This window comes from Gorilla gorilla, chromosome 2 (assembly GCF_029281585.2).
Source record: "Gorilla gorilla gorilla isolate KB3781 chromosome 2, NHGRI_mGorGor1-v2.1_pri, whole genome shotgun sequence".
Taxonomy (NCBI): domain Eukaryota; kingdom Metazoa; phylum Chordata; class Mammalia; order Primates; family Hominidae; genus Gorilla; species Gorilla gorilla.
The window spans coordinates 132290307-132314377 of NC_086017.1; the positions used below are offsets into that span (position 1 = coordinate 132290307).

A 24071-nucleotide genomic window follows, 5' to 3' on the forward strand; every position below is an offset into this window, starting at 1 on the left:
TTGACTAAATTATTCTTCTACCAGTGTATAAAAATTAGTCTCATCTTCACCTATTTTCAAATATTTTTATTTTTTCACACTGTGAAAGATGAAAATGGCAACTTATTGTTTTAATTGGAATTTTTCTGATATGAAAAGTTTTATTACTCAGGCTTTCTGCAGAGAGCAAGGCAACTTGAGAGAACAAGGAAGAGACTGGGTTTTTATTGTGGTCAGAAGGTGGGCCAGGGGTTGCAGCATGGGGCTTGCAGGGTTTGAAAATCCCACTGGCACCAAAGAAGGGAGCATTGGATTTCTTCTCAGCTTACTCAGATGTGGACAGAAGAGGAAGTGGGAGAATAGAGGCTCAAAACTTGTCAGCAAACATCAAAAGATGGAGTCAGACTCTACTACAGATCATTTGTCTATTGTTGATTTTTAAAATGTAGCTTATTTTCTATGACTGATTTTTCCTTGCCTTTGAGTCTTCCTAGGAATTGTGTAGTCTCTCCCTCTTCCTCCTTACAAGATTGGCTTCTGGGTTTAGGGGAAGGCTTACATTAACTCATGATAAGGAAGGAGGGGTGCTGGTCCTTGTCTTCCTCCTTGGATCCTCTGGGACTCTGTAACAGTGGCTGGTCTGTTGTGACCCTTGAGCACCTTCCACTGATATGTGCTGAAGTACAACTGATGAATGTGTGGTTTGCTGTCACCTGGGGTTAGCACCATATGGTCCTCGCTTGCTAACTCAGCCTTACTTAGGCTATGGATCTGTTTTGGATTTGCTGTTGTGCCATGGCCCCTGGGTTAGACAGTTCAGTGTCTTTCATGATTTAACTTTATTGATGTCCCTTTTATACTGAAAATTTTTCTTTATAATGTAGTCAAGTTTTATCTTTTACCTTTATGATTTTAGAACTTTGTTTTAAAGAAGGCTTTTATTTCTATAAAGTCATAAACATTCTCATATTTTTTAAATTTACTTTCATAGTCTTCGTTTAAATATTTAGGCTTTTAATCCATCTGGAGTATTTTGTGAGCATTTGAGATAGAGATCCAACTTGATATTTTTACCAATGGATACTCTTATCACTACACTACATCGCGTTTATGAACAGCCCATCTTTCACCACTAATTTGAAATGACATTTTAATCATTTCTCATATATGTATAAGTCTGTTTCTTAAATTCTTTAGTCTGTTTTAATACTCTTACCTATTTCTATCCCCTGTATATAATTTGAAACTATTGTATCTTTGTAATACATCCTAATATCTGATACAAATCTTTGTTATTTCTCAAGTTTGATAGGTACTGGTAGTTTTTGTGTGTGTGTGTGTGAGACAGAGTTTTGCTCTTTTTGTCCAGGCTGGAGTGCAATGGCGTAATCTCGGCTCACTTCAACCTCCACCTCCTGGGTTCAAGTGATTCTCCTGCCTCAGCTTCCCAAGTAGCTGAGATTACAGGCACCCACCACCACACCCGGCTAATTTTTTGTATTTTTAGTAGAGAGGGGGTTTTGCCATGTTGGCCAGGATAGTCTCGATCTCTTGACCTCGTGATCCACCTGCCTTGGCCTCCTAACGTGCTGGGATTACAGGCGTGAGCCACCACGCCTGGCCAGGTACTGGTTTTTCTTCAGGTGAGTTTTAAGATACTATCTATCTAAAAAATATAAAATCCTGATGAGACTTTGATGGAATTAAAGTTATAGATTAAAAATTAATGAAGTTTTTTGTTGGCATCGCTTCCTCTGGGACATCTTTATCCTTTTGTCACAACCATTTTCCTCATTTATGTAAATTGTGCCTTTACTGTTTCTCAGGTTGCCTATCTACCATATCTCAAACAGCAGCAGTGTCAGCATTCCCAGGCAGGTAGTTCTTCTGTAATTCCATTTATGTTCAATTTGAATTTCACTTCCAGTGTTATTTTTTACTTCTCTGGTACACTTTGATCTTTATTAGCCAACTTCTACTTTTGATTATCCATTTTTGTATAATGTGGATTTACCACTGGGAGACAAGCAATCAACACAACTACATTTTGCCATCTGCAAGTAAAGTGAATAACAGATGTGAAGTAGCCAATCATAGACAGCCTTTGGAAGAAGTGATGTAACTGGTCCTCATCATGATGCATGTATGAATATCCTGTTACTGCTACCAATTCCACAAACTTACTAGCTCAAAACAATTCAAATTATTGTCTTGCAGTTCTAAAGGACAGAGGTCCAAAATGGTCTTAACTGGGCTAGAGTCAAGGTGTTGGCAGGGCTACATCCCTTCAAAAGGTTCTAGGAGAGAATCCATTTCCTTACCTTTTCCAATTTTTTGAGGGTTCCTGCATTCCTTGGCTCATGGCCCCTTCTTCCAACTTTAAAGCCAGCAGTGTAGCATCTTCAAATCTTTCTCTGTTTCTGTTGTCACATCTTCCCTGACTCTGACCATCTGCTTCCCTCTTATAAAGACCCTGGTGATTACAATGGAACCATTCAGATAATCCAGGATAATCCCCCACCTCAAGATCTCTAACTTAATCACATCAACAAGGTCCCTTTTGCCATGTAATATAATAGTTCACAGATTTTAGGAATTAGGATGTGAACTTTGGGGTGGGGGGCATTATTCTGCATAACACAATGTGCATTTCTTATTTACACAGTGGTTGTGGTTTGAAGAACTATCAGTGAAGTTTGAATTTCATGCAGTTACTCACAGTTAATATCCACTGGTAACTGAAATTTGAATTGTGTTGCAGGGGAGACTCGTGTTATTAAGTAAACCATAGTAACTGGGATTTGTGCACATCTGAATCATGCAAAATGGGGATGGCCTGTTTCAGGTCCAGCTGACAGGTCAAACAGAATGAGAAAATGCATGTGACTACACATGCTGGGCCATGGCTGCAGAGAATGAGGCAGAAGGGACTTTTGCTTGCCCTCATGTTTGAAGAACACTCACAGGTAAACAGATTGAGCTTTCTCTTGTGCCAGATCTTTCAAGCCTACCAGAATACTGACAGCACTTCAGCTTTTGAGAAACATAATACAGGTAAATATGGAAAAAGAAATAATGATATTCTTCCCTCTTACTGCTACCATCTCTCCCTTTCTTACCCTGCCACCCCAAAAAAACTATGTCTAAGTCTCTTATGCATTAATACCCAACTACTGATAATGCATTACATTTTATAAAGCAACTATCTTTTTTTCATTATTCTGATTAATAAACATAAAAGAGCTCTTCTGGTAACTGATTAAGAATATAATCAGTGCTTCCTATGAACAAGCTATGGAGTAACTAAATAAGGGATACTCTTAGACCAACTATAATTTTTAACAAAACAATTGTTGATATAAAGTTTCTCATAAATTCATTTTATTTCAACAGCAAAAAGATTAGCTCCATCCCTCTGATTGGGATCACAAAGTACAATCTTTTCAGCATGGGTTTTCTCACCATGCCACAAACAGAAAGAGGCACTAAGGGACTGATAAGGGGGTATTTTCTGTCGCTGGCAGTATTATATTGACCTGCAATAAAAACATCTGATCTTACAGAACAGGATACCTCTTGAAGAGGTATAGTTTATTTTATAATATGTAAGTATTCCAAATACATTCATTGTATGAATTAGGGAAGGAAAAGCAATAAGAAACATTTCATGAATATTCATTCCTACACTCCAACCATACCAAGTCTTACTACTTTATAGAATTCATAATTTATTAGCCAATATTATTTTAAAATACTATTTCCGTACTGTAAAACTGATATTAGAGGAAAAAAAGTCACACACAATGCCTACCACCACCAGGGTGAAACCAAATCTTTATCTGCCTATGGCTGCTGTCTGGGTCAATAGAGGCAGCAGCTTCATTTTCTTCATGGTTTACCCAGACAGATGTGGAACCAAAGTGCTAAGTGCATATTTCAAGCATCTGTTCTGAATATGTTTAAAGCCACAGTAAGTTACAAAAGGCAAATTCATAGATGCTCTTTGAAAGTGAATGTAACTATTATACTTGGTATTCTACTTCCCCCACGACCCTAGAAGTTTTTGATGCTATAAAGATAGACACTGATATATAGTTTGAAACTCTCACTATAAAATTACTAGGCTAAGTCTATCAAGACTTGAAAGTTTGTTTTCCTGAGGTAGGTGAAAGGGTAATCTCTGTTCTTTCCAGGTGACTGCATCTGCACAGGCTTCCCTGGGAGGACTTCATCAACAGCACAGTTACACATCAAAGTCCTTCAGCTCTCCCCAGCTGGCGCCTATTTTCACTTTCACTTTCAATTTCACAGACAGTTTTACAGCACTTTCCATTTCATTCTTGACAATCTGAGCTACCTAAGGAAAAAAAAAAATGAAGTTAACAAACTCTGCCCAGTCAAAGAATGTTTCCCAAACCATCCCCTGAGAAGGTTATAAACCAGACTGGAGCTCTTCACCCAGTGGTGCTTAAAATGCTAAATCAGAAAAAATAAAAAATAAAATAAATAAATAAATAAAAAGACATCTCATACTCTTCTTCACTGATGAGCAGGAATTTCTGAAAGTTTTTGCTAGAATGCTTGGAGCTTAGAAACCCTAAGGGAAAGACTCCAGATTTTTGTTTAATTCCTCCAAGACAAAAACATCTTGCATTGGCAATTTCTTCACTTATTAAGAACTAGTACAAAACGGAACACTCTTAGCTCCTTTTCTACCTGTAAGGACTCAACATTTATATAGCCATCCCAGGGCTAGGGTAGAGTTCCAAAATCCTCATGCACAGGAAACAAAGCTGTCGGCCTGACAATACAGTGTCTTGTCTTCCTATGGAATGGACACAAGCATTGCAAAAATACCTGAACAACATCTTCTTCTGCCACTTCATATAGGAGTTCATCATGGAGTTGAAGGATGAAGAAGCCTCCTCTGATTGGGCAGAACATCCCTTGCAGTTTTCTCTTTCGTGACAATCCTACTTCATGAAAAAGGAGCAAAACTGATCAGCATGTCGCTAAGTCATAGGAGAATGTTTTTAGAGATTCTGAGTAACTCTGAGGAATTTTAATGAGAAGATTAAAACACACAAGAATAAGAACTATCAGGAAAATAACTACTTGCTGGTCGCTACCTACCCTAAGTATCCGGTATAAACTCACAAACTTCCTCCTAGAAAGAAGGAGTCTCCCAAAGAAGTCAGTAAATTGGGTGTGAGGAACTCTGCTCCAAGCTCTAGTCCAACTTATTTCTCATGAATAACTAACATTTTCTCTATCCATGGAGTCCCCCAACCATCATCTGAGTAATAGCACCAGGGAGGTATGGGGCCTGATTCCTGCCCCAGGAAAGCAAACTAATATTGTTAGGCACTGTTTCTTAAGGGGGACACTCCCTCATGTCTTTTTATGGCCAGAAGTGTCATCGTGATAGAACTGGTGCTTCCCCAGTTGAACCGTATACACTCCAAACAAGTAATTGTAAAACCTAGGCTCCCAAAGTGGACTTCAGAGAGTACATAAACCCCTTGCAGTTATATGTAAGAGTCTATGTCTGTACGTTTTTCTGTGGAGATAATCCATACCTTCCAGTAGCCACAACTCCAAAATATATACTAGACTTAGTTACTATTTCCTCATTTGCTGGACCTAGTGGTACAGATTATGCCCTTCTGACCAAAAAGATAAAGCTCAACATGAACACCTTTACTGGAACTGCCTTTACTTGTTTGCTTAAACCTCATAGTAGTCATCTTCCTTTCTGTTGTCCAAATTCCCTACTTATCTTTCAGGTCCAGCATGAGTAACATCTCCCTCAGTATCTGGTGCTTCCCTCAGGGAGAGAGTTCTTCAACTGTCGCTATCTGCAGTGCCAGTTTGCTCAGAGGTGGCTCTCACACAGTAAGCAAACAAAATCACCTGAGGCTGCAGCAAGCTGCTTCCACACTAGGACTGCAAAGGCTGTACCTCTGTTCACCTGTTCAGCTGAAATCGGATCTGCCCCATGAAGCCACACTTGGCTCACACCATTGACTGTCTGGATGCTCTAGCTTTTCTGCTTTCTGATGACCATGCCTTTGCCCTCTTGATTTCCCTTGGCTACCTGGCTTCTGACCTAGAATGCCATGATGCTCTTGTTCCCCATGTGGTCTGCTTCCTCACGCTCACCTTCCTTTCATCCTACTGACCTAGTGCTACTTTAAGCTGGCATGACATCATGAAGCCATCCTCAGTGACAGAGCCATATCGCCTTCCACTGACTCTTAAAGTCATTACTGTCTGTATCCTCATTTTGACATTTATCACTCTGCTGTGTGGAATTAATACAAATACTTCAGTCAGGTATCATATCTTCCTCTCCTTTCTTAAATAGACCTTAAATTTAAAGATAGATTGATAACTTTTACTTCTAAATCCCCAAAGCACACAGCACAGTATTACTCTCCAAATAAGTTTAATTATATATTCTCTCAATTAAATATAAATGTGTATGTGTGTGTATATACACACATAGTCCCACACTGAAAATGAATGAGGGGCCTCAGATATTTCAAGGGGGACTGATGACAAAATTAATAATCCTCACTTAATGAGAAAATAAACTTTTGTTATCTACGTATTTTTGTACATAAGTGAACACGCTATAACTGGCTGTATTATTCTCTATAACCTGTATGTATGTCTCTTCTAGAAATAGCAAATCTCATCCTCAATAACTAATCATGACCTTTCTGCCCCATCTCTAGCAGCTTTTTCTTCCTCTGTATGCACCAAACCTTAATTTCTTCCCAGGAAAATTTAAAACATGCCTCCTGGCTGGGTGTGATCGCTCACGCTGGTAATCCCAACACTTTGGGAAGCCAAGCTTGGCAGACAGATCACTTGAGGTCAGGAGTTCTAGAACAGCCTGGACAACATGGTGAAACTCCCTCTCTACTAAAAAAAAATTTTTGTAAATTAGCCAGGCATGGTGGCACACTCCTGTAATCCCAGCTACTCGGGAAGCTGAGGCAGGAAAATCCCTTGAATCCAGGAGGCAGAGGTTGCAGTGAGCTGAGATCGTGCCACTGCACTCCAGCCTGGGTGAAAAAAAAAAAAAAAATCTGCTGTCATGGTTTGACAATCTCAGTGACAGTGAAATGGTATTTAAAGCAGAAATATGGAATGTGACAGAAGAAAAAAAGAAAATTTCACTGTACTTGTTAGTACAAGAAATAATTTATCCAAGCAATAAAGGGAAAACTCAGGGAAAATATTCTGAAAGTAAGAACAAGAAAACAATATCAGCAAAGGAACATATGTGATAAAGAGATCAAGAGTATATTCTAAGACCAGAGAACACTGAAGGTCATAAATAGGAATATCAACATATCCTTAAAGTATGGTCTGAAGACCACAAAGGATCCCAAAATCTGCAGTCAAAATTACTTTCATAATAACACTATGAGGCTATTTGCCTTTTTCAGTTTTATTTTCTTGTAAGAGTGCAGCAAAGTGGCCAACTGTCCTGGTATAGAAGTGAAATTCCACATCCTGGGAAACCCATCCGTCTCCCACAAATTGAGACATGCATCATCCCAGACTGTACAGAGTTTCCCAAAGAGGGTTACAGGACATTTGATATTACAACAGATTGAATACAGAAGCAGATACAAACAGCCAGCTGTGTTCTCTTAAGCCAAACATTAAAGAGATTTACACATATGTAAAATAAAGCCACCTATCAAGAATTTTCTTTAGTTCTTAAGAGATGGAGTTATTTTCATAAAAATATGTGACATGTCAAAATATGGTGAGTTTGTAATTACTTTAAATGTTAATGTTTTAAAATTCCCTGTTTTAATTTATAATATGGTAAATATATAGACATAACCCACAAAAACAAGAGCTCTTTGAAATCCTTAATAATTTCTAATAGTATAAAGACATCATGAGACCAAAACATTTGAGAACTGTTGAGAAATAAAATAAAAAATACTTCCCATTTACATTTCTGATACAATTATTCTCATCATGTTACAGCACAGGCCTCATCTATGAACAAACCTGTTCGGTCACTTTGGAGCATACCCTCTCGATGACCATGGGATTTGAAGGTTGAGTGGAAGGTCTCTAATTGCTTCTGGATGTTAACTGTGGCTATTTTGACAATATCAGCTGCCGATCCTTGGACTATTGTGTTGATAGCTTGACGCTCAGCCTAGAAAAAACAATTAACAGGTGCTCCACCAGATATGCCAACACGGTTTCATACTTTCCTTTAGTGTCCACAGTTCAGTGCTCACATTTGCAGCCAGACTGGAAAGCTGGACTGAGATGTGACCCAGAACACCAACTATTAGGCTGCATCCTAAGAATAACACCTATCATGATCCAGGGCTCTAGATTCTGGGGTTTCCACATTAGGGCAGACAAAAATAAGGTCAGATTGCTTCAGCTTAGATATCTTGACTACTCAGTTAGCATCCAAAAACTACTTTGCACTTAGATGTATTTAGCTCATCAGTGTTCTAGCTGTTCTAGACATCATTCTAAAAGATCTGCTCCTCAAAATAATCTTAATCCTAAATAAGTAGAATATCATTCTTTGGGAGGGGGGTTGGAATGTCCTAAGCACACCCTCTATACCAATGGCCTTTTGGTCTTTAATATAGAGTGTGAGCCCTGCAGGTATGGAGCCCTCTGATGTGAATCAGAGCTTTTCATGCGCTGCTGAGGCAAATCCTTAGCCGCTAGTGAAAACGCACATCCTAGATCCCTGGGTATTCAGTTACAACTTCCTTGAAATGACTGCTGCGAAGTGCTTCTTGGCAGGGAACCATGCCTACTAAAATTAATCATCTTGGAAGAGTAGAGAAGGGAGTCTGGGTTAATATCCAGGTGTAATCTATATATGAATATCATTCCCGGTGCCCCAAAATATCTACGAAAATGAAAAAGGTCTACTCCAGGGAAGGGGGTCAATGTAACATGAGAGGTATTCTCTAGTCCTCTGTCATCTGAGCTATACCCAACTTCTAGTATATTAAATGCCTGTAATCTCAGCCACTCAGGAGGCTAAGGCAAGAGGATCAGTTAAGACCAGGAGTTTGAAACCAGCCTGGGCAACATAGTGAGACCCTGTCTTTAAGAAAAACAAAATAAAACAAAAACCTCTCTCCACACCTAAAATTACTAATGAGTGGGAGAAAAGGCCAGACACAATGTAGGAGAGAATATTTTCTACACATGTAACCAGTAACAGGTTCCTACAAATTGATAAGAAAAAATGCAGAAAACTCAACAGAAAAATTAAAAAGAAAACCAGAATAGGTATTTACCCGTGAAAAAATAACTAAATGGCTAATACACATTTGTAAGGTTGCTCATTTGTAAGATTACCTCACTAGTAGCCTCACAAATTAAAACTACAGGATACTACTTTATACCCACCGGAATAGCTAAAATTATATTAGCTTAATAGCAAGTGTCCGCAAGAATGCAGAGCAGTGAGGACTCACATACTCTTCTGATGGGAGGACAAACTGCTATAATCTCCACAGAAAACAATTTGGCTTTATCTACTGAAGTTGAAAATATGCAGCAATCCCACCACTGTGTCTTTACCAAACATAAATGCATGTATATGTGCACCAAGAACCTTGTACAAGCATGTTCAAAAACATAATAGCTTAGCTTCAAACTGAAAACCCAAGTTCTCATCAAGAGAAAAATAGATAAATTATGGTATATTTATATAAGAGTATACAGCTATTCCTACAAGAAACAAGAATGACTTACCCATGTAATTTTGATAGAAGCTAGATACAAAATATACATATATGATGTATATGGAGCTCAAAAAAATGCAAAACAAAACTATAGTGTTAGAAGTTATAACAGTGGCTATTTCTGGGAAGGCGATGGGTGATGATTAGGAGGATGCATGAGGGGCGCTTCTGGGGCACTGACAGTATTCTATTTCTTGCCCTGAGTGGTAGTTACACAGGTGTAGCTCTGTGATAATTTAGTGAAATCTACATTCTTTATGTGTGAGAATGTATTTTTCAGTACAACAAAAGTTTGAACAAAAGCAAAAACCAAAACAAAAACCAAAAAACAACCTGGCTGTGTTTACTCTATTCCTAATTCAGAGGGCTGGAATATTTTTCCTCAGCAGCAACATAATGAATCAGAACTTTAACACTGAAGTATTTGGCATGAAAAAGTCTTATTACTCTCTTGCATCTTCAGGTACAATAATATTAATTTTCACAAACTTATATGATTCATTTATATTAATAACTACATATTCCATTTTTTATCATGTAAATTTCAGAAAACATAATCAATTCGTATTATTAGATCGAGTCCAAATTTCTCAGCCTGCCACTAAAAGCCTTCTGTCATTTAGAAGAAGCCTTTTAGTCTCCTAGGTTCTAGCTGGCTCCATCTATCCAGGAGAAAATTATCTACCCCTATGTGACAACTCAAACTCTCCATTCCTACCAGTTTGGCTTCTAGCCAGTCCTCACTCAGTTATCCTTTTGTCATTGTCTTTTTCTCATTCCCAACAGCCTAAACTTTAGCCTTCAAGAATCTGTTTAAGTCTTTCCTTCTCCCTGAAACCTAAATAATTAAGTATATCAATGATGTTTTCATATATATTTTTTTGTTTGCATTATCTCTTCCAAGACTTAAAACTTAAGTTTCCTAGTCCATCAACTAAAGTTACTAGTTCACTTAGAGATATGGTAAAAGCCTGATAAATATCTGATATTTGCATGTGGATATATGGGAGGCTAGAGAGTAAAGCAGTAACAAAAAGCCAACTATTCTTCCACAGTCCCTAAAAGCATTAATGCTCTGAAGGCTTTGAGCTCCATACAGAAGTTTAGCGGGGTATTTTCATTACATACAATGTCTAATGAGCACTAAAACACAAAGTTATGGGTGAAGGGCAAAAAACATCTAGTTAAAATAGGAAGATATGAACTATACTAGAAGTTTAAATACTTAGGTACACAGAATACTTTCATGAATCCCAATGAATTCAGAAAGAGACTTAAACATAATTTGAGCAAATATCAATAAATCTTTTAAGTGCCGTTAAAAATAGCCTTATTCACTATTTGGGATATCTTAATAATCTCTGATGAGATAGTGCCTTTTTTTTTTTTTTTAATTAAACATAGGGTCTCATTCTGCCACCTAGGCTGGAATACAGTGGTTCAATCATGGCTGACTGCAGCCTCCAATTCCTGGGCTCAAGCAGTCCTCCCACCTCAGCCTCCCAAGTAGCTAAGACTACAGGCATTGCACTACCTCACTCAGCTAATTTATTTATTTTTATAGATATAGGTGATCTCACTATGTTGCCCAAGCTGGTCTCAAACTCCTGGGCGCAAGCAATCCTCCTGCCTCAGCCTTCCAAAGTGCTGGGACTACAGGCATGAGCCACTGTGCCTGGCCAGATAGTGCTTTTAAAATAAGCAAACAAGTAGAATGAACCAAAAATTAATCAAAATTTAGTGACTGGCTGATCTCTGAGGAATGTTAGCGATTTGGTATGATATGATAAATTAGTATATGGTATAGGAAACAAAGAATAATTAGCAAATGTAAAAATTAAGTTTATTTACAACTTATTACCTAAGCTAATAAATAATTGGTTTACTGCAACAGAACATGTTTAAAGTATTATTAAGTAAACACATGTTTACATTAATCCCCCAGACTCTGTTCAGCAAATACTGGCATGTGCCATCACTTCAGAAGTCCTTAATGAAACCAATGGTTGACCTTGTCTATACAGAAAATCCAATTAATATGCCAGTAATCCCTAAAACGGATATTTACTCTGCTGAAAAAGTACATGTCATTGAAATGTTAAGTTAAAATTCCTAAAAAATTTCAACATACGTGAGCTTTACGATAAGGGTTGTTGTCTTTGATTCCTGGCAAATATCTACGCCTTCCCAAAATGGTCTGAACAAATCCGTCTCTTTTACAATTCTTCACTGTCTCTGTCATGAATTGATTAATCCCTACAAAGAAAATACAGAAATAATTAGAACCAAAGTCTATCCTTCACTTCATTCACTGGCTTAAATATAGCAAAATATACCAAAACCCCACGATGATTCTTAACATTAATATCATATTGTCAAATCAGGCATATGAACTTTCATTCACTTTTTCTAGACTCAAAAAGTTAGAAATAAAAGAGACTTTAGAAATGAAATACTCTAACTCTTTGGGTTTTTTTGTTTTTGAGACAGGATCTCGCTCACTCTGTCACCCAGGTGGGAGTGCAGTGGTGCTATCATGGTTCACTGCAGCCTGGATCTCCCCAGGCTCAGGAGATCCTCCCACCTCAGCCTCCTGCCTAGGTGGGACTACAGGCACCGCGTCACGATGCCAGGATAATTTTTGTATTTTTTGTAGAGATGAGGTTTCGTAATGTGGCCCAGGCTGGTCTCAAACATCTGAGCTCAAGCGATCTGCCCACCTCCACCTCCCAAAGTGCTAGGATTACAGGTGTGAGCCACTACATGGCCTTTGTTTTTTGAGTAACAACAACAAAAACAAAACGTAAAACTAAAAATTCCAGAACGGGGCAGATATCTAGGTGTCTTTATTCCAGGATCTTAAGACTATTCCACATCACTTTTCACAAGTGTCTGTTGATTGTGTGAATCCCCTTTTACTCTTTCATCTTATCATTCCTAGGTTTAAAACATTTCAATAGCTCCTTGTTACCATCTACACTATGATCCAAAGTAGGACCTTGCTGAAATTAATGCATGAGTTACGATAAATATTTCACTAGGAATAAACATGACCCACTTCTTTTTTTTTTTTTTTTTTTTTTGAGACGGAGTCTCGCTCTGTCGCCCAGGCTGGAGTGCAGTGGCGTGATCTCGGTTCACTGCAAGCTCCGCCTCCCGGGTTCACGCCATTCTCCTGCCTCAGCCTCCCGCGTAGCTGGGACTACAGGCGCCCGCCACCACGCCCGGCTAATTTTTTGTATTTTTTAGTAGAGACGGGGTTTCACTGTGTTAGCCAGGATGGTCTCGATCTCCTGACCTCGTGATCCGCCCGCCTCGGCCTCCCAAAGTGCTGGGATTACAGGCGTGAGCCACCGCGCCTGGCCCCCACTTCTTAAAATAAAAAAAAAACTATGTGTAGTGTAGTATTTCAACGTATTTGTATTTCCTAGACCAACATTCATCCTTTGCAATCTGGGTCAGTCATTATGTCTTAAGCATCTCCAAGATGAATCCTTTGCTGTTGGTGATATGTAATCAATAGCATGGGAATTTCCAAAAGCCACTGGACTCTCATCTTTTTCTGTTTAAGAATTACTGTGATATTTTTGGGTAAAGAGGAAAGAAAAGGGTGAGATTTAAGAGGCTGCACTTCTACAAAATCTCTTACCAAACTCCTATAGGAGACCTCCAAATACTCAAATTGAAAGAGCTACTTTAAAAAAAAAAAAATCAGTGCTGAGGTATAATTTACATGCAACAAAACACACTCGCTTTAAACAGCTTGAGGCATTTTAACAAATATACACACCCCTGCAGCTACTACTACAAGATACAAAACATGTTCATCTCCCTTTACAGTCAGGCCCCATGATCACCCTTAGACACTCACTCATCTGCTTTATGATACTCTTAAGTTTTTCATGTTCATGAATATCATACAAATTGAATGACACTGTATATGCTCATTTGTGTCTGCCTTCTTTTGCTAAGAAAAACATTTTTAAGAATCATCAATATTGTACTGAATATCAATATTTAATTACTATTCCTTGATCTATACTATTCTGTTGTGGAGGTATAACAAAATTTGTTTATACATTTTCCTGTTGATAGACATGTGGCCTGTTCTCAGAATCTGGCTGTTGTGAATAAAGCTGCTATAATATTCACATACGAGCCTTCCTTTGGACATGCTTTCATTTTTCTTGCACAAATACGATAGTAGAATTGCACGGTTATATAGTTAAATGGATGTTTAACTTTATACAAAAGAGCCATACTGTTCTCCAAAGTAGTTTTACCATTTTACAAATAAATGAACAATGTAAAAGACTGTTTTTAATATTGGCCATTCTAGTGTTTTTGTAATGGCATCTCTTTGTTTTTGGCATCTCAGTTTGCTTTTGCTTGATGACAAATAATGACAATGTTTAATATGGTCATTCATATCTTTGGTAAAATGTCTCTTCAAATTTTCTGACTTTTAATTTATCGGATTGTCTAGCTTCTGAGCATTGAATGGTAAAAGTTCTTCATATATTCTGGATATACATCCTTTGTTCGATGGAAGTACTGCAAATATTTCTTCCCAGTTTGTACCTTGCTTTTACATTTTTCATAAATTTTTAATTTTTGTGGGTATATAGTAGGTGTACATATTTATGGGGTACATGAGATATTATGATACAGGCATGCAATGCATAATAATCACATGAGGGAAAATGGGGTACCCATCACCTCAAGCATTTATCATTTGTGTTGCAAACTTTCCAATTATACTCTTTCAGTCATCTTTAAATGCACAATTAATTATTATTAACTATAGTCACCCTGTTGTGCTAGCAAATACTAGTTCTTAGTCATTCTAACTATTTCTTTGTACCTATTAACAATACCCCCTACCCCCAATACCCTTCCCAGCTTCTGGTAACCATTACTCTACTCTCTATCTCCACGAGTTCAATGGCTTTAATTTTTAGCTGAGTGACAAATAACTGAGAACATGTGAAGTTTGTCTTTCTGTGCCTGGCTTATTTCACTTAACATAATGACCTCCAGTTCCATCCATGTTGTTGCAAATGACAAGATCTCATTCTTTTCTATGGCTGGATAGTACTCCATTGTGTACCTGTACATTTTCTTTATCCATTCATCTGCTGATGGACACTGAGGATGCTTCCAAATCCTGGCTATTGTGAATAGTGCTGCAATAAACATGGGAGTGCATGCAGATATCTTTTCAGTACACAGATTTCCTTTCTTTTGGGTATGTACCTAGCAGTGTGATTGCTGGATCATATGATAGCTCTATTTTTAGTTTTTTGTTTTGTTTTGTTTTGTTTTTGAGATGGAGTCTCACTCTGTTGCCCAGGCTGGAGTGCAGTGGCGTGACCTCAGCTCATTGCAACCTCTGCCTCCCGGTTCAAGCAATTCTCCTGCCTTAGCCTCCCAAGTGGTTGGGATACAGGTGCCCACTACCATGCCTGGCTAATTTTTGTATATTTAGTAGAGACAGGGTTTCACCATATTGGCCAGGCTGGTCTCAAACTCCTGACCTTGTGATCCACCCGCCTCAGCCTCCCAGAGTGTTGGGATTACAGGCGTGAGCCACCATGCCCAGCCTATTTTTAGTTTTTTGAGAAACCTCCAAACTGTTCTCCACAGTAGTTGTACTAATTTACATTCCCACCAAAGGTGAATGATGGTTCCTTTTTCTCTACATCTTCGCCTGCATTTGTTATCACCTGTCTTTTGGATAAAAGCCATTTTAACTGGTGTGAGATGATATCACTTTCTAGTTCTAATTTGTATTTCTCTGATGATCAATGATGTTGAGCACCTTTTCATAAACCTGTTTGCCATTTGTATGTCTTTATTTGAGAAATGTCTGTTCAGAGCTTTTGTCCATTTTAAAATCAGATTTTTTTTCTGCAGAGTTATTTGAGCTCCTCATATATTCTGCTTATTAATCTCTTGTCAAATGGGTATCTGCAAATATTTTCTCCCATTCTGTGGGCTGTCTCTTCACTTTGTTGGTTGTTTCCTTTGCTGTGCAGTTTTTTTTAAACCCGATGTGATCTCATTTGTCTATTTTTGCTGTGGTTGCCTGCGCTTGTGAGTATTGCTTAAGAAATCTTTGCCCAGACTGATATACTGGAGAGTTTCTCCCATGTTTTCTTGTAGCAGTTGCACAATTTGAGGTCTTAAAGTTTTTAATCCATTTTGATTTTATTTTGTATATATAGAGAGATAGGGGTCCAGTTTCATTCTTCTGCATATTCAGTTGTCCCAACACCATTTATTGAAGAGACTGTCTTTTCCCCAATGTATGTTCTTGGTACCTTTATTGAAAATGAGTTCACTGTAGATGTGTGGGTTTCTTTCTGGGTTCTCTATTCTGTTCTACTGATCTTTGTGCCTGTTTTATACCAGTACCATGTCATTTTGGTTACTATATGTCTGTAGCATAATTCGAAGTCAGGTAATGTGATTTCTCCAGTTTTGTTCTTTTTGCACAGGATAGCTTTGGCTATTCTAGGTCTTTTGTGGTTCCACGTAAATTGTAGTACTTTTTTTTTTTTTTCTATTTCTGTGAGGAGTAAAGAATGTCATTGGTATTTTGATAGGGAATGCATTAAATCTGTTGACTGACTTGGGGAGTATGAACATTTTAACAATGTTGATTCTTCCAATCTATGAACATGGAATATTTTTTCATATTTTTGTGTCCTCTTCAATTTCTAGTATCAGTGTTTTATAAGTTTTCCTTATATAGATCTTTCACTTCTTTGGCTAATTCCTAAGTGTTTAATTTTATTTGTAGCTATTATAAATGAGATTACTTTCCGGATTTCTTTTTCAGATTGTTTGCTCCTGGCATATAGAAATGCTACTGATGTTTGTATGTTGATCTTGTATCCTGCAACTATACTAAGGAATTTGTTTATCAGTTCTAATAGTTTTTTGATGGAGTCATTAGGTTTTTCCAAATATAAGATCATATCTTCTACAAACAAGGAGAATTTGACCTCTTCCTTTCCAATGTGGATGTCCTTTATTTCTTTCTCTTATCTGATTGCTTGAGCTAGGACTTCCAGTACTATGTTGAATAATAGTGATGAAAGCAAAAGTGGGCATCCTTGTCATGTTCCAGGTATTAGAGAAAAAGGCTTTCACTTTTTCCCCATTCAGTGTGACACTAGCTGTGGGTCTATCATACCCACAGCTTTTATTATGTAGAGGTATGTTTCTTGTAAACCCAGTTTTTTGAGGGTTTTCATGATGGAATGTTGAATTTTATCAAATGCCTTTTCAGCATCAATTGAAATGATATTGTTTTTATCCTTCATTCTGTTGATATGATGTATCACATTGATAGATTTGCATATGTTGAACCATCCTTGCATCCCAGGGACAAATCCCACTTGGTCATGATGAATGATCTTTCCAATATATTGTTGAATTCCATTTGCTACTATTTTGTTGAGGATGTTTGCATCAATTTTCATCAGAAATATTGGCCGGTAGGTAGGTTTTGTTTGTTTGTTTCGATATGTCTTTGTCTGGTTTTGGTATTAGGGTAATACTGGCCTCATAGAATGAGTCTGGAAGTGTTCTCTCCTCCTCTATTTTCCAGAACAGTTTCAGTAGGATTGGTATTAGTTATTTAAATTTTTGGTAGAATTCAGCAGGGAAGCCATTGAGTCCCAGGCTTTTCTTTGTGGAAGACTTTTTATTATGGCTTCGATCTCATTATTTGTTCTTAGACTGTTCAGGTTTTAGATTTCTTCATGGTTCAATCTTGGCAGGTTGTACGTGTCTAGAAATTCACCCATTTCTTCTAGATTTTCCAAATTACTGGCATATAGCTGCTCATAGTAGCCACTAATGATCCTTTGAATTTCTGGAGTATTCATTGTGCTGTCTCCTTTTTCATTTCTGATTTTATTTGGATCTTCTCCTTTTTTCTTAGTCTGGCTAAAGGTATGTCAATTTTATCTTTTCAAAAAACCAACTTATTTTCAGGCCAGGTGCAGTGGCTCAAGCCTGTAATCCCAGCACTTTGGGAGGCCAAGATGGGCAGATCATTTGAGGCCAGGAGTTCATGACCAACCTGGCCAACATGGCAAAACTCTGTCTCTACTAAAAATACAAAAACTAGCCAGGCATGGTGGCACATACCTGTAATCCCAGCTACTTGGGAGGCTGAGACAGGAAAATTGCTTGAACCCAGGAGGCAGATGTTGCAGTGAGCCAAGATCACGCCACTGCCCACCAGCCTGGGTGACAGAGCAACACTCCATCTCAAAAAAAAAAAAAAAAAAAAACCAATAACCAACTTTTTGTTTTGTTGTTCTTTTGTATTCTTTGTTTCAATTTCATTCTTTATTTCTGCTCTGATCTGTATTATTTCTTTTCCTTTACTAATTTTGGATTTGCTTTGCTCTTACTTTTCTAGTTTTTTAAGATGCATTGTAGGTTATTTGAAGTTTTTCTTCTTTTTTTTAATGTAGGCACTTATAGCTATAAACTTCCTTCTTAGCACTGCTTTTGCTGTATCCCATAGGTGTTGGTGTGTTGTATTTCCATTGTCATTTGTTTCAAGAAATTTTAAATTTTCTTTCTTAATTTTTTAATTGACTCACTGGTCACTCAAGAGCATATTGTTTAATTTCCATGTTTGTATACTTTCCAAAATTCCTTGTTAGTGATTTCTAGTTTTATTCCGTTATGGTCAGAGTAGATACTTGATATTAACTTCCTGAATATTTTAAAACTTGTTTTGTTATCTAACATATAGTCTATCCTACAGAATAATCCATGTGCTGAGGAGAAGAATGTGTATGGCCATTAAATGAAATGTTCTGTAAATATCTATTAGGTCCATTTGGTCTATAGTGAAGATTTAGCATAATTTCTTTGTTGATTTTCTGTCTGGAATATCTGTCTGCTGCTCAAAGAGGGGTGTTGAAATCTCCAGTTATTATTATTGGGATCTCTCTCTCTCTCTTTAGCTCTAATGATATTTGCTTTATATGTCCAGGTGCTCCAATACTGGGTGCATATTACAATTCTTATATTCTCTTGCTTAACTGACTCAAAAGGAGTATTATATAATGTAAAAGACATTATATAATGACCTTCTGTCTCTTTTCATAGTTTTTGTCTTGAAATCTATTTTGTCTGATAAATAGTATAGCTACTCTTGATCTTTTTTGGTTTCCATTGGCATGGAATCTCTTTTCCGTCCCTTTATTTTCAGTCTATATCTTTAGAGGTGAAATGTGTTTCCTGTAGGCAACGGATCACTGGGTCTTGTTTTTCTTTTTTTAAAAAATCTATCCAGCCACTCTATGTCTTTTTATTGGAAAGTTTAGTCCATTTACATGCAATGTTATTATTGACAGTTAAGGACAACATCATTTTGTTGTTTACTGGTTCTTCCATGGTTTTTTTTCTCTTTCTTTCCTTCATTCCTGTCTTCCTTTTAATAAAGGTGATTTTTTCTGGTGGTATGATTTAATTTCTTGCTTTTTAGTTTTTGTGTATCTGTTGTATATTTTTTTATTTGAGGTTACCATGAGACTTGCAAATAATGTCTTATAACCCTTTTTTTTTTTTCTTTTTTGAGAAAGAGTCTCGCCCTGTCTCCCAGGCTGGAGTGCAATGGCACAGTCTTGGCTCACTGCAACCTCCGCCTCCTGGGTTCAAGCGATTCTTTCACCTCAGCCTCCCAAGTAGCTAGGATTACAGGCACCTATCATCATGCCCAGCTAATTTATGTATTTTTTTGTAGAGATGGGGTTTCACCATGTTGGTCTTGAACTCCTGACCTCAGGTGATCTGCCTGTCTCTGCCTCCCAAATTGCTGGGATTACAGGTGTGACCCACCGCGCCCGGCCCACTTTTTAACTTTTTTGTTGTTTATATTTATATTGTATTGTACTGCCAGTGTCTTGAAAGGCCGTTACAGTTATTTTTGATTAATATTTTTGTCTTTCTATTTAAGATAATAGTTTATATATCACAATTACAATGTTATAATAGTCTGTGTCTCTCTGCGTACTTAATATTACCAGTGAGTTCTGTACCTTTAGATTATTTGTTATTGCTCATTAACATCCTTTTCTTTCTAACTGTAGAACTCTTTTTGGCATTTCTTGTAGGACAACTCTGGTGTTGATGAAATCCCTCAGCTTTCATTTGTCTGAGAAAGTTTTTATTTCTCCTTCATGTTTGAAGGATATTAGTATTTTTGCCAGATATATTATTCCAGGGTAAAAGCTGTTTTTCCTTCGACACTTCATGCCACTAAAAAGTCTGCTGCCAGACATATTGAAGCTCCACTGTATATTATTTGATTATTTTCTCTTGCTGCTTTTAGGATCCTTTCTTTATCCTTGACCTTTGGGAGTTTGATTGTTACATGTCTTAAGGCAGTCTTCTTTGGGTTAAATCTGTTCTATAACTTTCTTTTACTTGAATATTGATATCTTTCCCTAGGTTTGGAAAGTTCTTTATTATCCCTTTGAATACACTGTCTACTCCTATCTCCTTCTCTACTCCTCTTTAAGGCCAATAACTCTTAGAAGATTTGCCCTTTTGAAGCTATTTTCTGATGTTGCAGGTGTGCTTCATCCTTTTTAATACTTTTTTATCTCCTCTGTGAGTTTCCAAATAGCCTGTCTTCAAACTCAGTAATTCTTCTGCTTGAATAATTCTGCTATATTAAGAGACTCTGATACTCTTCAGTATATCAATTGCATTTTCCTACTTCAGAATTTCTGCTTGATTCTTTTCATTTTTTATTTTATTTTATTTTTTGGGATGGAGTTTCATTCTTGACCCCCAGGCTGGAGTGCAATGGCATGATCTCGGCTCACTGCACCTCCGCCTCCCAGGTTCAAGTGATTCTCCTGCCTCAGCCTCCGAGTAGCTGGGACTTGCAGGTGCATGTCACCACGCCCAGGTAATTTTTGTATTTTTAGTAGAGATGGGGTTTCACCATGTTGGCCAGGATGGTCTCAATCTCTTGACCTCGTGATCTGTCCACCTCAGCCTCCCAAAGTGCTGGGATTACAGACGTGAGCCACCATGCCCAGAATTGTATTGCTTACTTCAGTACCAATACAAGGGGGATAACGGATAAGGGACAGGGTTGATTTAAAAAGAGCATAAAAGAACTTTTTGGGATGATAGAGTAATGGTTCTATATCTTGGTTGTGGTGTAAATTTTATGACCATATGCATTTGTCAAAATTCACAGAACTATATACCTTTTTCAGGGTGAATCTAATTATTATATGTAAATTATACCACAAAAAAACAGGCAAAAAAGATCATTTAAGACAATACTCAAACTGCTCTATAACAGCAATTATTCTCAGAATTCCTCGTATATTTAATTAGCAATTATCAGAGTTCCTAGTATATATACTCAATAGTTTACTGTTTCAAACTACAGCTATCTAAACCAAAGCACAAGTCAACTCCTGATTTTATGGGTTGTTCACAGTGACACAGTAGATTCACATCAACTACATTTTACTATTCTGTTCCTACTTTAATGAAAAATATGAAATAAGATTATTACATCTTAGTAAGTGATTATAAGGTTAATATTATTTACCCTTAACAATGCCTGATGAAAACTTCTGACTAATTGATATTTCAAAAGAAAATTCCATTACACAAATTTTTAAAAATATAATATGGTAAGATGGTTGAAAAGAATACTATCTAGAAGATAAATTACCTGTGTATCTGGATTTGAAGGAGTCAATATAGCATGCAGCATCATTTTCTTTAATGCCCATCTGCTCTCCCAAAGATTTAGCTCCCATTCCATAAATGATCCCATAGCAAATCTGAAAGGGAGTCATCCAACAAATAAAGGTTATAAGTACATAAAATGCAAATAAAAGGGTTCATAAGGATGCGAATTTCGGCAAACTTTTTATTTCACAGTGAGTGAAACAATGATTAGATTGCTTTTGGTGGGTGAGATCCACAGAGACTGATATCCTGCAAACATCTTTTCTGCCTTTCAGCATTACTTTTTCAGAGAGAGACAGAAGGGCAGGAGGGAGTATGAATGAACAGGTATGTGTGATCTAAGGAAAAATTTATTTTTGACTATTTGTCCTTTATCCAGCAGTCTTTATAGCAACTTTTTACTCCTCACAGAACTTCATTAACTTCCACTTCAAGTGCCTAGGAGTCAGGGAAGAGAAGCATTACAAACATCCCTCTTCTTGTCCTTGAAAAAGACTTGAAGTGTAGAAAGAGTAGGCTTTGTGACTTTATGACGAAGACTTAACTGGAAAAAAAAATCCTCCTCACCTCATAGCCACCTAAATTGCCACAACTGCAGAATTTAATTCACTTAAATACAAACAAAAACTCCTAAGAAAATTTCGGGAGTAGTGAAGGGAAATGATCTAAATAGGCAATTAAAGAAAGTCTGGTTTAATCATAAGGACGGCCGGGGTTCAAAGCCTAGATCTATCATTCACAAAATGTATCATCTTGCACAAGTCACTTAACCAATTTGTATCTTAATTTCTTCATCTACAAAATGAAGACAGTAATATCTGCATCATGGGATTGTTAGGTTTAAATGAGTTATTACTTATAACTGTTTAGGAAACTGACATAAAGCAAGCTCTGTATAAATATCATTAAATAAAATCTAAAAAGATAACTTGCATGATTATCAGAATTCCAAAAAAACTTTCAACATGATAAGCTAACTGAAGTCTACCCCCACTCCCAAGTTTTCTATTTTATTCGCTTTTTTATTATTTATTTTTTTATTATACTTTAAGTTCTAGGGTACATGTGCACAATGTGCAGGTTTGTTACATATGTACACATGTGCCATGTTGGTGTGCTGCACCCATTAACTCGTCATTTATATTAGGTGTATCTCCTAATGCTATCCCTCCCCCCTCCCCCAACCCCACAACGGGCCCCAGTGTGTGATGTTCCCTGTCCTGTGTCCAAGTGTTCTCATTATTCTTTTCTTTAATAGTGCTGAATATTGGCCCCAACTTTTTTCTGGCTTGTAGGCTTTCTGCAGAGAGAACTGGTGTTAGTCTGATGGGCTTCCCTTTGTGGGTAACCCGACCTTTGTCTCTGGCTGCCCTTAACATTTTTTCCTTCATTTCAACTTTGGTGAATCTGACAATTATGTGTCTTGGAGTTGCTCTTCTCGAGGAGGATCTTTGTGGTGTTCTCTGTATTTCCTGAATGTGAATGTTGGCCTGCCTTGCTAGATTGGGGAAGTTCTCCTGGATAATATCCTGCAGAGTGTTTTCCAACTTGGTTCCATTCTCCCCGTCACTTTCAGGTACACCAATCAGATGTAGATTTGGTCTTTTCACATAGTGCCGTATTTCTTGGAGGCTTTGTTCGTTTCTCTTTATTCTTTTTCTCTAAACTTCTCTTCTTGCTTCATTTCATTTATTTGATCATCAATCACTGATACCCTTTCTTCCAGTTGATCGAATTGCCTACTGAAGCTTGTGCATTTGTCACGTAGTTCTTTTGCCATGGTTTTCAGCTCTATCAGGTCATTTAAGGACTTCTCTACACTGGTTATTCTAGTTAGCCATTCGTCTCATCTTTTTTCAAGGTTTTTAGCTTCTTTGCCATGGGTCCAAACTTCCTCCTTTAGCTCAGAGAAGTTTGATTGTCTGAGGCCGCCTTCTCTCAACTTCTCAAAGTTATTCTCCATCCAGCTTTGTTCCATTGCTGGCGAGGAGCTGAGTTCCTTTGGAGTGGGAGAGGCACTCTGATTTTTAGATTTTTCAGCTTTTCTGCTCTGTTTTTTCCTCATCTTTGTGGTTTTATCTACCTTTGGTCTTTGATGATGGTGACGTACAGATGGGGTTTTGGTGTGGATGTCCTTTCTGTTTGTTAGTTTTCCTTCTAACAGTCAGGACCCTCAGCTGCAGGTCTGTTGGAGTTTGCTGGAGGTCCGCTCCAGACTCTGTTTGCCTTGGTATGAGCAGCGGAGGCTGCAGAACAGTGAATATTGCTGACCAGCAAATGTTGCTGCCTGATCACTCCTCTGGAAGCTTTGTCTCAGAGGGGTAACTGGCCATGTGAGGTGTCAGCCTGCTCCTACTGGGGGGTGCCTCCTAGTTAGGCTACTCGGGGGTCAGGGACCCACTTGAGGGGGCAATCTGTCCGTTCTCAGATCTCAGACTCCGTGTGGGGAGAACCACTACTCTCTTCAAAGCTGTCCGATGGGACATTTAAGTCTGCAGAGGTTTCTGCTGCCTTTTGTTTGGCTATGCCCTGCCCCCAGAGGTGGAGTCTACAGAGGCAGGCAGGCGTCCT

General features: G+C 37.8%; 1 protein-coding gene across 8 annotated transcripts in view; it reads right to left on the minus strand.

Annotated features, from left to right (window-relative positions):
* Positions 1 to 465: 465 nt before the first annotated feature.
* POLQ (DNA polymerase theta) overlaps positions 466 to 24071 on the minus strand; it is a 116871-nt gene continuing 93265 nt past the window's right edge. For 3 of the 8 annotated variants that reach the window (XM_055383755.2, XM_063704097.1, XM_063704096.1), the window contains 5 exons: positions 21481 to 21592; positions 11875 to 11999; positions 8020 to 8173; positions 4837 to 4955; positions 466 to 2452 (listed from right to left, as the gene is read on the minus strand). In XM_055383755.2, coding sequence (XP_055239730.2) covers positions 2297 to 2452; positions 4837 to 4955; positions 8020 to 8173; positions 11875 to 11999; positions 21481 to 21592 — 666 coding nt within the window. In that variant the 3' untranslated portion in view covers positions 466 to 2296. Of the gene's footprint in view, positions 2453 to 2495; positions 4337 to 4836; positions 4956 to 8019; positions 8174 to 11874; positions 12000 to 21480; positions 21593 to 24071 lie in introns of those variants that run through there. The other 5 variants (XM_063704094.1, XM_063704093.1, XM_031009771.3 and 2 more) reach the window with 5 other exon arrangements.